A 13580-nucleotide genomic window follows, 5' to 3' on the forward strand; every position below is an offset into this window, starting at 1 on the left:
GGGGCTTGTTGTACTCCACTCGTTCACCGTGAAGTCACACTGTGGTAACAGAATGTGGCCTCGCATCGTCCTGCTGGAATGAGTCGAGACCAGTGGCGTGCGCAGACTTTTTGAAGGGCAGGGGCGAAAAGAAGGGCACTTTAGCGCGCGTTTTTGGCTCCCAAGAGGGCACTTTAGCGCGTGTTTTGGCTCCCAAGAGGGCAGTTTATCATGTTCTAACCAGCCAAGGGGGCAGTTTAGTGTGTTTTGCCAACCAAGAGGGCACTTTGGCACTCTTTTTTGGCTCTCAGGAGGGCACTTTAGCGCGCGTTTTGGCTCTCAGGAGGGCACTTTAGCGCGCGTTTTTCAACAATTGGGCCACGAGGGGGGCCACTGCCCCCCCTGCCCCCCCCTTGTGCACATCACTGGTTGAGACGTCCCTGAGAACGATATCGGCTGGACGGCAGCAGATGTTTGTGCCTCCACAGGTGAGCACACGTCAATCATTTGTAAACTTGTGTTTGCCTAAAATGGTTTTCCGAAGCGTTCCTGAGCCCGTGAAGTGGTGAACCTCGTCCAGTCATCGTCTGTGAACGAGACTTTTGAGGACGCCCCTTTCAAACTCAGTCACGATCACCTGTTGTTAACCACACAGGTGTTTTTGGAGCCTTCTGCTGTCAAGTTATTTCATGTTTTCTTCCCACTTGCTGTCTTGTTTTAATGCTCACCTGTGTCACATTAGTAAATTATCCTCTCTGTGGAACCAAATCTCTGTTTTTTCCTCCGTTCTTCGTTGGTTCGGCCACATTTCTGTTCTCCGGTCCTGTGTTTTGCAATCTCGGATTCCTGATATGTTGCCAGATTTTGTGGACTTCATCTTTATTTTATTAAAGCTTGCCTCTTGTTTTTCCACCTGCCTGCCCCTGTGTCTTGCGTTTGAGTCCCTCCTTGCCAAACATCCACAATGTTCCCAGTCTTTTGTTGCTCCTATCCCAACTGATTTGAAATGTGCTGCTGCCATCAAATTCAAAATAAGCAAATATGAGGAAAAATCAGCCTGAACAACTTTTCATGTGAACGTACATTTAGGTCAAAACGATTTAGCAAATGGCTGCATTCTGTTTTATTTATGCTTCACACAGTGTCCCAGCTTTATTTACATATTACAGCGATGTATCCATATTGTCTTTATTTACCCGTAGCTACTGTCTTTAAGAAACGTCCCCTCCTCCACTGCTACACTAGAAAAGATATGTTGTTATTTTGAAGATGGAATACACAATAGCTTTCAAATGTTAAAAGCTCTGCAGTTATTATTATTGTACTGTATTATTTTCACAACTCCTCAATTCAAATGAGTACTCCAAAATATGTGTCCTTTAGTGAATAGTTTGATTGTGTATATTGCAAAAATATGAATACAATCTTGTTATAAAGAAAAGAAAGTACTGCTCTTAGAGGTGACTTCAGGGATAAACAGGTGAGTACAGTAATGGGTTTACAAGCAGTCTAGTAGACATAAAACCAACAGACACTTTTTTTTCAGGAGTAAATCTGCAGTCATCTGATTAAATCTACGCTCAGACCACCGAGTGCAGCGGATCGTTCTGTGTCGTCCGGCCGCCCCGAGGCTTTAACCTCTCTGAACGCTCCCACTGTGAGCCGCATATTAAACTCAGCAGGAGCTCCCCGAGGCTCGTTAGATCAGGATGCCCTGAAGCACTAAGAGACCACCGGAACTACGAGACCAGACTGCACACACACACACACACACACACACACACACACACACACACACACACACACTGCAGCATCAGCCCAGCAAGAGATCAAAACTTGTCACAGCAGCGCAGGCAGGTGTCACACAGGTGATAATCCTGAGAACCAGGCCAGTGTGGAAGACAACAAGTGTGTGTGTGTGCGTTATGAGTGTGTGTGTGTGTCTGTGTGTGTGAGTGTGTGTGTGTGTGTGTTGTTGTCAGTATGTGTGTGTTCAGGCAGGCCGTAGTTGAGTCAGACACTTGGCCTCTGATTTCATCACGTCGGTTATGAAAGAGACAGTAAAGTTTAACGCACGCACGCACACACACACACACACACACACACACACACACACACTCACACACACACACACACACTCACAGTACACACACATACACACACACACACAGTGTTCCTCCTCCTCTGTTTCTTCAATATTTCATCATGTGGCGTAAAAACACACTAACCATGTGGAGATAACCTGCTGTGTGTGTGTGTGTGTGTGTGTGCGTGCATGTGTGTGTAACCAGGTCATTCAGGCTCTTTACCTACCGCTTTAAATCTGTCAAATCAGAGTAGAGCACACACACACACACTGTTCACAGGTCATGTCACACATATAACGAAGCTGTGACCTCATTTCCTGTCAGTAGCAGCTGTTTGTTTCGGCTTCCTGCAGGATTAACCGACAGCTTCACACACGTGTCCTTGTGTACATGTGTAGAATTAATTAATCTCTTCCTTCTGATCGCTCTGAGGTGATCCCTCACTAACGGCCTCCACGTGTACTTTATACATCCATGTGCATGTTAACAACTGGAGCCACATCAACTATAGTCAGCAACAGCAAGGACATGAAGAGGGAGAGAATTTCCCCAGACTCCCTGATAAAATCGCTAAATTTTGTGAGTTGTCGTGTTAGGAGAAACTTTATAAACTTTGTGAAGCTCTGTGTCTGATATATTTTTAATCATTTGTGTCTTCTGACGAATTCAGCTTATGTTAGAGCCTCGTTGGGTGTTCCAGGCCCCTCAGCAGCCCTACATCAATTCCAGGGCTTTAGAAGCGTTAGCTAGGTTAGCTTAGCGATAATAATAGTGTTAGTAGTGCTCATACGATAAAGTCGCTAACCTAAATCTTCATAGATGATTGACAATTGCTTTAAGACAGAGAGTTAGCATCCTGTCCTGTAACCATAGAACACTCACAGAACATCAAACATCAGCTGGACTGTTTATTGGTCCGCTGTGACGCAATGCATTCTGGTTGTCGTAGGTTTTCTACCATTTGAGCGAGAGGGAATACGACAGCCTTGTTCTCTCTGTGCTCTGGTCAGATGACACCAAATTCAAACTGTATTGACAAGCCAGTTTTATGCAAGAGCCATCTTTCTTTAAGTACAAGATCTGAGTATTTCTTCCACCACTGGAGATTTGTTATCGTTACAAAAACAGCAACAATAATCCTCAATCTAACAATCAGGATGAAGATCTACGAAGTGAAGTAAATCTGAGATATTTGTCTCCATTAAACTGAAGGAAAAAAAAGACATTTTGAATTATATTTTCTTTGTATTTCTAGTTTCTATTTATGAGCTGGAACATTTCCATCTTCCTCAAAGTGATGAATAACAACAACAGAGGAGAAAAGTGAGTTAATTAAATAATTTAGCAGAAAACAACCCCAAACGTGTAAAAACATTCAGTCTTTGTAGGGCAGAACTGCTCTGGGCTTTTGTGCAACTTTCGGACTTTTGAACTGGATCTTGAAACCATCACTGTCAGTATTTCCAGTTCACTTTGACCGGGGAGTGTCAGTGTTATTATAACTGAATCAGACTTTGTTGATTCATTATGACTCACTCCGTCAACATGCTGATGTTTAGCAGGTACGATGATTGCTCCACTTTCATTATCTACGTTTAGTGTGAGCATGAACTGGAGCATGAACTGTTAATAATCTATACAGCAACGTGCTATAACATCTTCATCGCCCTCATTAATGTTGTGCAGCTGTTGGTAACCCAGTTTAGCGTGCTAGAAGAGCTGAGGTGAGGGGACTTTAAATAGTTTTTCAGGTTCTGGGACATAAAACAGGTTGATTATGTCACTTCCTGTCGGGGGGGGTTTATTTCACGGAAAACACCAAAGTCACCAGAGGAAAAGTCAAAGGATTGCTTCTCTGTGAGTCACCTGTTGGATGTCACACCTGTGTGTTATTGAGGCCATTCGATGCAACCCTTAGCAAAAAGTAGTTTATTCAAGTGTACTACAAGTAAACTTATTTTATACTAAAACTGAGGCAGTATACTTGAAGTGTACTTTTTATATACTTAATTTTATATACTTAAGAAAAGTATAGTGAAGTATACTTAGCTTATACTGAAAAGTATAAAGAATAGTCTAAGACTAAGTACATTAATACTTACACTTATACTTTAATACTAAAGCTTATACTTGTACTTTAGTATACTGTGGACTGTGGCGCAAAGACTCTTGTGTATTCTGTTGTTGTTGGTGTAATTATGGTTTGTGAATGTGTTTGTGAATAAGATGATGTGTAAGACGGTTGCAGGTTAATTCACATCCTTGTTATGTGGTTAAATTGTGTCGAATTAACAAAGATGATAAAAATGTTTGCACCGTGAGTGAAGGGGTGTTTTCCAGGAGAGACTTCCGTCTGTTCAGCTGAGGGAATGTATAGTAATAAATGATGAATCTCTTGGTAGAACTTGCCACATTATAAGTGCTAATACTTACAATATCTTGATGTAAGTACAGAAAAAGGTTGAGTCACTGAGTTGTGGTTACATTTAATTTAGCTGAATAAAAATGTTTTTCATTACATACATTTGCATTGAGGTATTAGCCCTGTTATAAACTTAGATGTTAATAAACTAAAATGTGGACTAGAAGTATATACTTAGTACACTAGTAGTATATAGATGATTGTACATGTTGTGTACTTGAAAGTGTACTTTTGTAAACTTAAAATGACCTTATAAAGTATACTTAAAGTATACTTTTATAAACTTAAAATGTTCCAGTTTAGTCCGAAGAAGTATTAAATTAGTATACTTTCTAGTATGCTACAAGTACATGGTCCATAGTATACTTGCTATACTTATACTTATACTCAAGCATACTTAATAAAATGAACTTCAAGTATACTACTTTTTGCTAAGGGAACACTTCTTGTTATTCCACCTCACCTCACCTCACCTCACCTCACCTCATAAGTGACATCAAACTGAAACCACTTCCAAAATGACACTTCTTTCAATACAGTCAAATTTAATAATTATGATCAGCTGACAAATAAAAAACAGTGAACTCTTCAGTGATGGACAAAAATGCACCTGCGCTTCACCTGAACTACTCTGTGCTGATTCATGCGCTGTACTGATTAACCAGCCGGATGGATTTAGTTCACTAACATCAGAAATGTGTCACACGTGTCTGAATGTGGGTTAAACTTAGACGGACAGATGACATGTGCAGCAGGTGAACGACTGCTGAGCCACAGATTGAACACGGATTAAGGTCAAAGGTCAGCAGGTGGTTTCTGCTCTGCAGGTCGGCCGTCCATCTGAACAAGTTCACAAACAAGTCTGTGATTGGTCGCCGGCTGCCAGAGGGAAATCCTCCCATCCACTGTGTTAGTGTGTTGGATACTGGATTATATAGTCTCCCTCGGGCTGCACGTGAGGATTATTTTTAGACCTGGTTAATCTGCAGTTTATTTTAACGTTGATGCAAAAACAAAAAAAATACTTAGTTTGACATAAAACACAGAAAAGAAGCAAATCCTCACATGTGAGAAGCTGCAACGTCCGTGTTTTACAGAATTTCTTGAAATAAATCAGTAAAATATCATCAAAATAGCTTGAAACAGTGAAAATGAATTGATTTCAGTCTGAAATTGCGCTTCATAACAGCAGCAGCGGTCAGTTTGTCTGGTGTCATTCACAATATGTCCGTGTTTTCACTTGACGGCGTTTAGGGTTTGTTGCCGGGACGATTGATTTGATAATCAGGATGATAGCTGATCGTGGCTTTCATGAACAGATAATCAAACTACAGTCACATCACTTCACTGCAAGAGTTCTACACTAATATGTGTCATTATAAAAAGAAAATAGAAGGGTTATTAATGAACTACTGTTAATGTAAAGTTTACAGTATCAGAGACGGTGAGTGATTTATATTTTCCTCCTCCGTGTTTAAGACTTTATTCACACTTTGTATCACATTTTAAACACAGAGACGATTAACATGTGCAAAGTAAATGTAACAAATAACTCATGTAGTATTTTTTATTCTGGGCATTTTAAATCCTGCCCGGTGTGTCAGTATTTGCTGTAACGATGGTCCGTATAAAGGAAGCAGCTGAAGTGTAAAATTAAAACAGTGACTGTTGCAGCTGCTGACATCATCACCGTCTCCGTCTCGTATCAAACAGAAACAGAAAGACACAAACACTTTGTAACAGACTGGAACGCAATGTGCCGGTAAAACTCTGCTCTCAAAGAGTTAAAGTGTCTCCAAATACTGTCTAAGAAAATACACAACTGGGGATCTTTCTGTTAAATATTTACATTAACTCAAGAACTGTACTCATCTCCGTTTTCTACTGCCTTTAGGAAGCAAATATTGAACTTTTTACTCCAATACATTTATGTGATAGCTGAAAAATCATGATTTAAAATAAGACAAAAAACTCTATAAAATTATATATAGTATACAAGTGAGTTTTAGTGCTACAACCGTCAATTAATAGGTCAAAGAAAAATTATGAATGTTGAAATATGTGAATATTTGCTGTTTTTCTTTGTTTTCTATGATTTTAAACTGAATATCTTAATAATACGTGTATAATAGGATGTTTGGACACAACACTGTGGACATTTTTTCTAACACTGTAAAGAAAAATAGATTCAAAACTAATTTAATAAATAGCAATTTAAAAAGTTGAGGCCCTTTTAAGTTTTAAGATGTTTTTGATGGGTATTTTTGCACCATGAGTACTTTTACTGTTGGTACTTTAACTAGTCAATACTCTTATCTTCATACTTTATGCAGTATTTGTACACTGTGATACTTTTACTTCAGTACCTGCTCTGAGTACTTCTCATTCACCTGGTTATTTACAGTAACACACACATCGAAACTGTCTCGTGTCGGTTTTTCTGACGAATGATCGCTCAGGATTGCAACATCGTGGCTCCGCCCCCCGCTGGATGACGACACCGCGGGAGGAAACAACGTAACCAAACAGAACAGGAGTCAGTCCGAGTCCTCCTCAGTCCTCCACGGTCCTCTACAGTCCCTCTTCAGTCCGGGTCCAAAGTTGTGGACACGAGCAGGGTCAGAGCAAACCAGGTCCGGAGCGGTCAGACTGGATCTACAACCACACCGACACGCGGACTTCAGCTCACTTTGAACCGGGACAGGAAGGCAGCAGGACTCGGTCTGACTCGGCTTTGTTCGCTTCAGCTCCGGAAACACAACGAAAAAACAAGTTTCATGATGATTATTTAAACTATAGTTCACGTTTGTTTGGCGTCCGGGTTCGAACCGACAGCCGAATCTGATTCAAAGTGAAGAAGAAGCTCGACAACAGCTGAGTGACGACACGTTGCGCAACCGGCGGACGATAATAAGGACACAAAGACGTCATCCGGCTCCAGTCGTCCCAGTACAGCAGACCTGCTGCTCCCAGTCCGGCTGCACACTGCTGCAGAACACACTCGAGTTTTTACACCTACAGTAACTTCTGCTGCACAGACAGACAGACAGCACCAGCTCCACACAGACGCTACTGGGTTTCTACTGGATCTACTGGTTTCCTGTTGACCTGCAGTCCGGACCAGTCTGTTCAAAACACAAGGTAGGAAACTGACCTGAGAGCAGTTACAAGTTATACAAATATTCAAGTACAAAGTACAGTTAATTAATTAAGTCGAGTATATTAAGCAAACTGTACTTATTATTCAGAATATCGTCTTTCAGAGTCGAAGTATTTGTATCAGATTACTTCTGATGGTGCAGTAACGTGTTAGTGTCCGATCTGTTGAGTTCAGATGTTTTATGTGTTAGATCTGCAAAGTAACAGTAATAAAGTCACAGTTATAAAGTCACAGTAAAAGGTTCAACATGTACCTCTGAAGTGTCCTAAAGATGTGTAAAGTAGCAGGACGTGGAAATACTCAAGTAAAGTACAAGTACCTCATAGTTACTGTAGTTAAGTAAATGTACTCACAGTGTCTGAGGGCAGAAGGGCATCAAAGTTGATTCTTGACCATATTAAAAGTAGGTTGACTTATTTTGGCTTTTTCTGGTGCTTTCTGTCGTATCCCATTGTTCTTCATCAGCAGAGGGAGTTTGCCCGGTTGTCATGGTGATAGGACCATCAGCTTTTGGACCTCAGCAGCTAAAACATTTTTGCCTTTTTAGGACTTCTTGAATTAAAGTGACTGTAAAGAAATATTTACAAGAGAGTAAAGTTTGATGCAAATCTTGGAGGGGGCAACTGTCTTCAACGAGTTGATTCCAGAGTTTCATGGGAACGACTGGAGCTTTCTAGAAAACAAACTGAGTCTGGTTGATTGATACAGTTGAAAAGCATTAAATAAAAGAGTAAATGGACTTTGAGACTCACAGTGATGAACAGAGAAACCACCAGAAGCCTCTGCCAAATGTTCTGATTTGTATTTATAAAGCAAAGGCTGCTGTCAAACATGTTGACTGACTAACTTTACTGTATGTGTACTGCAGCAGAGACTCACACTCTGTAACGGCAGGTGCTCAAATTAAGGGAGTCGGTTCATGCAGAGACCCGGCTGGTCCGATCAGTAATCCGTCGTTTGTTTACAAGGTACAAAGAAATTAGACAGATGGCAGCGGAGAACATGAAGTGAACTATGAATTACAATCATTTAAAATAATTTAAGTGGGAAAGGAAAAAATATCTGAAGCATAAGGGAGTTTCAGTGTTGAGACGTCAATGAATAATTTTTCAGGAGCGATTTTGGGCAACAACGCTACAAACAGAGTGGTTCCAGCTTCTTCCATGTGAATATTTGGTGGTTTTCTTTGTTTTCTATGATTTTAAACTGAATATCTTCACATTTTGGACTGTTGTTATGACAGAACATCACCGTGGACATTTTCAAACACTCTACAGATCAAAAGATTCAAAAATTAAATCAATAAATAGCTAGTTGGAGCTGGTGTAAGTTTTGAGTTGAGTTTGTGAAGATGTCAGGGAGCCGATTTACGATGAGGACACTGGTGAAACTTTCCAGCCAGGTCACCGTCTGTCGGTTGGAAACAGTTCAGCGGGACTCAGTAAAATCTAATTATGTGTGTCGGTCGTTTATGAATCTGATCTCTGATTATGAAACTGCAGATGATCATAACGTGGTTGAGAAATATTCCACAGCGAGCAGAAGAGATGAGACATCAAACAGCACAGATTCAGTGTGTGTGTGTGTGTGTGTGTGTGTCAGGGGATGACGTTGCCGCGGTGACGCTGTGACTCAGGGTGTTTCACCAGAGTGAAAGCAGCGTTTGCCAACAGCAGGTTTCCACGCAGTGTCACCACGCAGACCGCGGGCTCAGAAAAACTTTGTAGACAATCACGCACATACTTTCACTGTGTGTGCGTGTGTGTGTGTATATGTGTGTATATGTGTGTGTGTGGTAGGTGTTGACTGTATTTAAAGCCTGTTTAAACTATAAACTGTTGTGCTCTGATGCAACGATCTGAAAGCCCAGGCGTCTGTCAGCTTACAGGAAGTTGCATCATGAAGCCTATAGACACGTTAACAGTGTAACATGTGAGCAGCAGAGACACAGAACACAGCGAGACGCGATACTAATATAACTCTCCTGACTGCATGAGAACATATTACTGAAGAGGGCTCAGTGGAGGAGGAGGAGGGGGAGGGAGGTTCGGCGGTGGTGTCACCACTAGAGGGCGCTGCAGTGCAGGAAGGAAACCGAGAGAGGAGATAAAGTTTACACAGTCGGTCTCGGATATAAATGAGGTTATATTCCCAAATTCTCACATGAAACTGACAAACGACTCATCGTTTAGCCGTCTGTTTGCAGCCTTACTGTTCTGGTAAACTGCCACCATGGCGTCACTGGCAGCTGCTGATAAAAAAGGGAGACAGATCTGACTGACGTCTGCAGGAAGTTGTTGTGTTGACATGTTGTAGGGCTGTGCTGACTGTCATGTTTCTACATTCCCTGCACGGCCTGGCTCCGCTTTACAATTCCCAACCCTTTAATCTGCTCCAACACCCCTCAGATCGCCCATAGAAAGAGTAAAAATCACAGAACTTATTATATGATTGTCACTGACGATCGCCCAGTTAATGCAGAGTGCAACAGAGAGAGCAAACTGTGTCATGGCTGCAGTGAAAATGTAGTTTTTAAAAGGCTTAACATCAACATATACGAACTTAAGCAGAATATTTAGTGAGATAGAAAACGTGCATTTTGAAAATGATTTTATCTGTCATTGTTTTGATACATTTTGCCTTTTGAACTTTACAACACCCCGGAGTTGATAGAACAGTTGGAATCACATGAGTTGTTTACTACTTTGTTACTAGAACTTTTATTACGCTGTTATTGTATAATGGGTTTTATTTTGGCACAACATAATGCAGAAAAAGATTCGGAGTTACTTAATTCTCATTTCTTTTAGTGTTCTGATGTCGTGTTGGACAATAAAGTTTGTCGTCAAACTGTAAAATGCCTTGTGTTAAATATTTGATCCAGTCTGACATCACTTCCTGTTTTAAACACTAAACAACTGTATTTATTAACCTGATGATGTCACTTGTCTCCTCCAATCACAGATGAACAAAGCTGTATCTACAGCCAGGTCTCAGGTGTGTCTGAAGAGACTGTTGGACAAGCCCCAGGAAAATTTACCCAAATGTAAAGTAGCCCGTCTGACTCCGCACCCTCCTGCCACCGGCCTATCAGCCTGCCTCAAGCCCAGAAGCCCCGCCCCCGAGGCCAATCAGAGCCAATCCCCATCCAGAGTTGGACAGTATTTCCTGTTTGAACGCTGCGAGGGGGAGGAGACTTACAGGGCGGAGCACGCCCAAACAAAACAGCAATACACCTGCCAGGTAAAGCAACGAATACTGCTTATACTATAAATACTGAACATGCTTAAAATACCATAAATACTACATAAAGTACTGCTAAAAATTATTTACTCAAACCATCCCTCCATGTTGCTATGGTTACAGGTGATTCCTCTCCGTGGTTACCAGGACCGCTTGGCTGCCTATATCCGCATCGGTGACCACGACAACATCTGCGGCCTGCAGGACGTGGTGATTGGCCAGGACAGGGTGTACGTCTTCCTGCCCGGTCACCACGGCGACATGCACGCGTACGTGAGAAGCAGGAAGCGTCTCGGCGAGGAGGAGGCGCAGCTTCTGTTCGCTCAGGTGCTGAACGCCGTGACGCACTGTCATCAGCACGGAGTCGTCCTGAGAGACCTGAAGCTCCGCAGGTTCGTCTTCACCGACGAGCACAGGTGAGACTATTACTGAGTACTATTACTGCAGTACTGCAATACTACACTTACACACACATGTGAGGCTGAGTACTACAGATGCAGTAAGTACACTGTGTGTGTTTTCCTGCAGGACTCGTCTCGCTCTGCTCGGCCTCAACGACTGCGTCCTCCTGCAGGGTAACCATGGCGACGACTCTCTGACAGACAGACACGGCTGCCCCGCCTACGTCAGCCCCGAGCTGCTGACCAACGGGAGAGGCTCTTACTCGGGCCGCGCCGCAGACATCTGGAGCCTGGGCGTGTCTCTGTACACCATGCTGATTGGACGATACCCATTTCAGGACACGCAGCCCGCCGCGCTGTTCGCCAAGATCCGCCGTGGGGCCTTCAGCCTGCCTGATTGGCTGTCCCCCCAAGCCAAGTGTCTGATTGGCTGCATGCTCAGGAAGTCGCCCGCAGAGAGGCTGGAGGCTTCGGAGCTGCTGATGCACCCGTGGCTGACCAATCCCTGCGCGCCACATCAGAACGTGCACAAGACGCATCACAGCTCACCAAAAACATTACAGAGTAAACAAGAGGACGACGACCAGGTGGTGCCGATGTGGACAGAAAAACACTAACACACACACGCTCGGACTTCTATACTCGTGAGGACCTGCACTGATATAATGCATCTCCTAGACTCAACCATCACAACAACTCCAACTCTGACACTAAACTGAACCCAAACCGTACAAGAGCACGCTCACTACAAAGACTGATCCTGGATTACTTGACCCCGACCCTCAGGTGCCTTCCTCCTGCTGTAGCTGTGACACGATGCAAGCTCTGCCATCTTAGAAAGGGGCGTGGTCTGTGAAGATGACCTCACCTGGAGGACTGAACCTGCTCCTCGTCTTCCACAAATCTTTAACTGAACTCCACCAGTGTCTGACACAAACCAGACCAAACGGTGTGTTTCGACAACTCGTCAAGTGGAGAAAGAACGGTTACATGCTAGCATTAAACTTTTTTTGATCTGCTTCAACGTCATGATCATGTCAGATTTTTAGAAGCTGATGAAGGATGTCTGAACACACCACTGGATGCTGCTGCTTTCTTTCATGTTTACACTTTTCTGGTTGCTCCCAAGAATGATAAGAGAAGGATTGGTGAGTGTAAGAACATCACCAGCGACTGAAGTCATTCTGAAAAAAACAGAAATAATCTGAGAAATGATACAAACTGTTTAACTTTCCTTTGACTTTCAAATGTCAAAGTGTCGCATCCTTTTCTGATGATCCCAGCTCGATGGAATAGAGCTGGTATGACAGCTTAAAATGTTTCAGGCCGGTAGTCTCAGGATCACAACTTCATTTACCAATTTCCTCAAATATCTTTTTTTTTTGGTGCTCATAAAAGGTTTTCCTGAAGTTAAGAATTTACTCAGATTCATATTTTTAGATATAAAATGACTAATATAGTTGAATACTGGAATACAAACACATTCACAGTAAAAAAGAAAAATCGCCGGACCAAGGACACATCTGTCTCATCATCCCACAATAGCACCGTAAATTTGTGATCTTGAGAAAACGACTTCTGATTCATCACAAAACAATGTCATTAAGTCTCTTAAGGATAAATGACCCAGGATAAGCATCATGTGGTGAATCATATTAAGAAAATAATGAAGTTGTAATCTTGAGATAGCCGGACTGAAATTGTTCCTATGACTCACAGACCTGCAGCCAGCCAATAGGATGCCTTCTTCTGTACGTGTCACTCAGTTACAGCAGGAGAATAAATAAAGTGGTTTCACAAACTTTTCTGGTCCTGAACTGGTTTTTATTTATTTTTAATGAAGTGTAATGTTTTATAATTTGTGTTCTGAACCTCCTTTACCAACAGTATACATACGGTCACATCCATCACAGCTGATTATTTTTTAAATTACATTACAAAACGCTGTCATTCTTCATATTTCATTCCACAATTCAGTTTTAAGGCTTCATAACATGATCACTTTAATCTCAAGACAGAATGGCAGCCATGTCACCTCAGAGCTGACGTCACTTGTTGTCGCAAGAACAACAAAACCTTCCAGTGAGGAGACGCAATTAAACGCCTGTAGAACAAGCTGAAGTCAAGCTGCTTCAGTGACGAAGTGTAAAAAGTGAATATTTAAGGACGAGGTGGAACGTTTAACATGTATTCAGGCTGAGTTCTTAACACAACAGCTCAAGTTCAATCCCAGAAGCCTCTGCTCAGGTTTCCTCTTGTTCACAGTCTTTAAGATAAGTTAACCGGCT

General features: G+C 42.2%; 1 protein-coding gene across 1 annotated transcript; it reads left to right on the plus strand.

Moving 5' to 3' along the window:
* Positions 1-7003: 7003 nt before the first annotated feature.
* trib3 (tribbles pseudokinase 3) lies at positions 7004-13094 on the plus strand. The gene is made up of 4 exons (XM_030421003.1): positions 7004-7629; positions 10613-10891; positions 11015-11307; positions 11420-13094. Exons 2-4 carry the CDS (start codon positions 10613-10615, stop codon positions 11907-11909), a joined length of 1062 nt encoding a protein of 353 aa, XP_030276863.1. The 5' UTR covers positions 7004-7629; the 3' UTR covers positions 11910-13094.
* The last annotated feature ends 486 nt before the right edge of the window (positions 13095-13580 follow it).

This window comes from Sparus aurata, chromosome 6 (genome assembly GCF_900880675.1).
Source record: "Sparus aurata chromosome 6, fSpaAur1.1, whole genome shotgun sequence".
Taxonomy (NCBI): Eukaryota; Metazoa; Chordata; class Actinopteri; order Spariformes; family Sparidae; genus Sparus; species Sparus aurata.

Bases quoted from the DNA above. Each gene is read 5' to 3' on its own strand.
- trib3 (XM_030421003.1), top strand. From the start codon at position 10,613: ATGAACAAAGCTGTATCTACAGCCAGGTCTCAGGTGTGTCTGAAGAGA. The intron at 10,892-11,014 runs GTAAAGCAACGA...CTATGGTTACAG, and splicing joins AACAGCAATACACCTGCCAG to GTGATTCCTCTCCGTGGTTA. The intron at 11,308-11,419 runs GTGAGACTATTA...GTTTTCCTGCAG, and splicing joins GTCTTCACCGACGAGCACAG to GACTCGTCTCGCTCTGCTCG.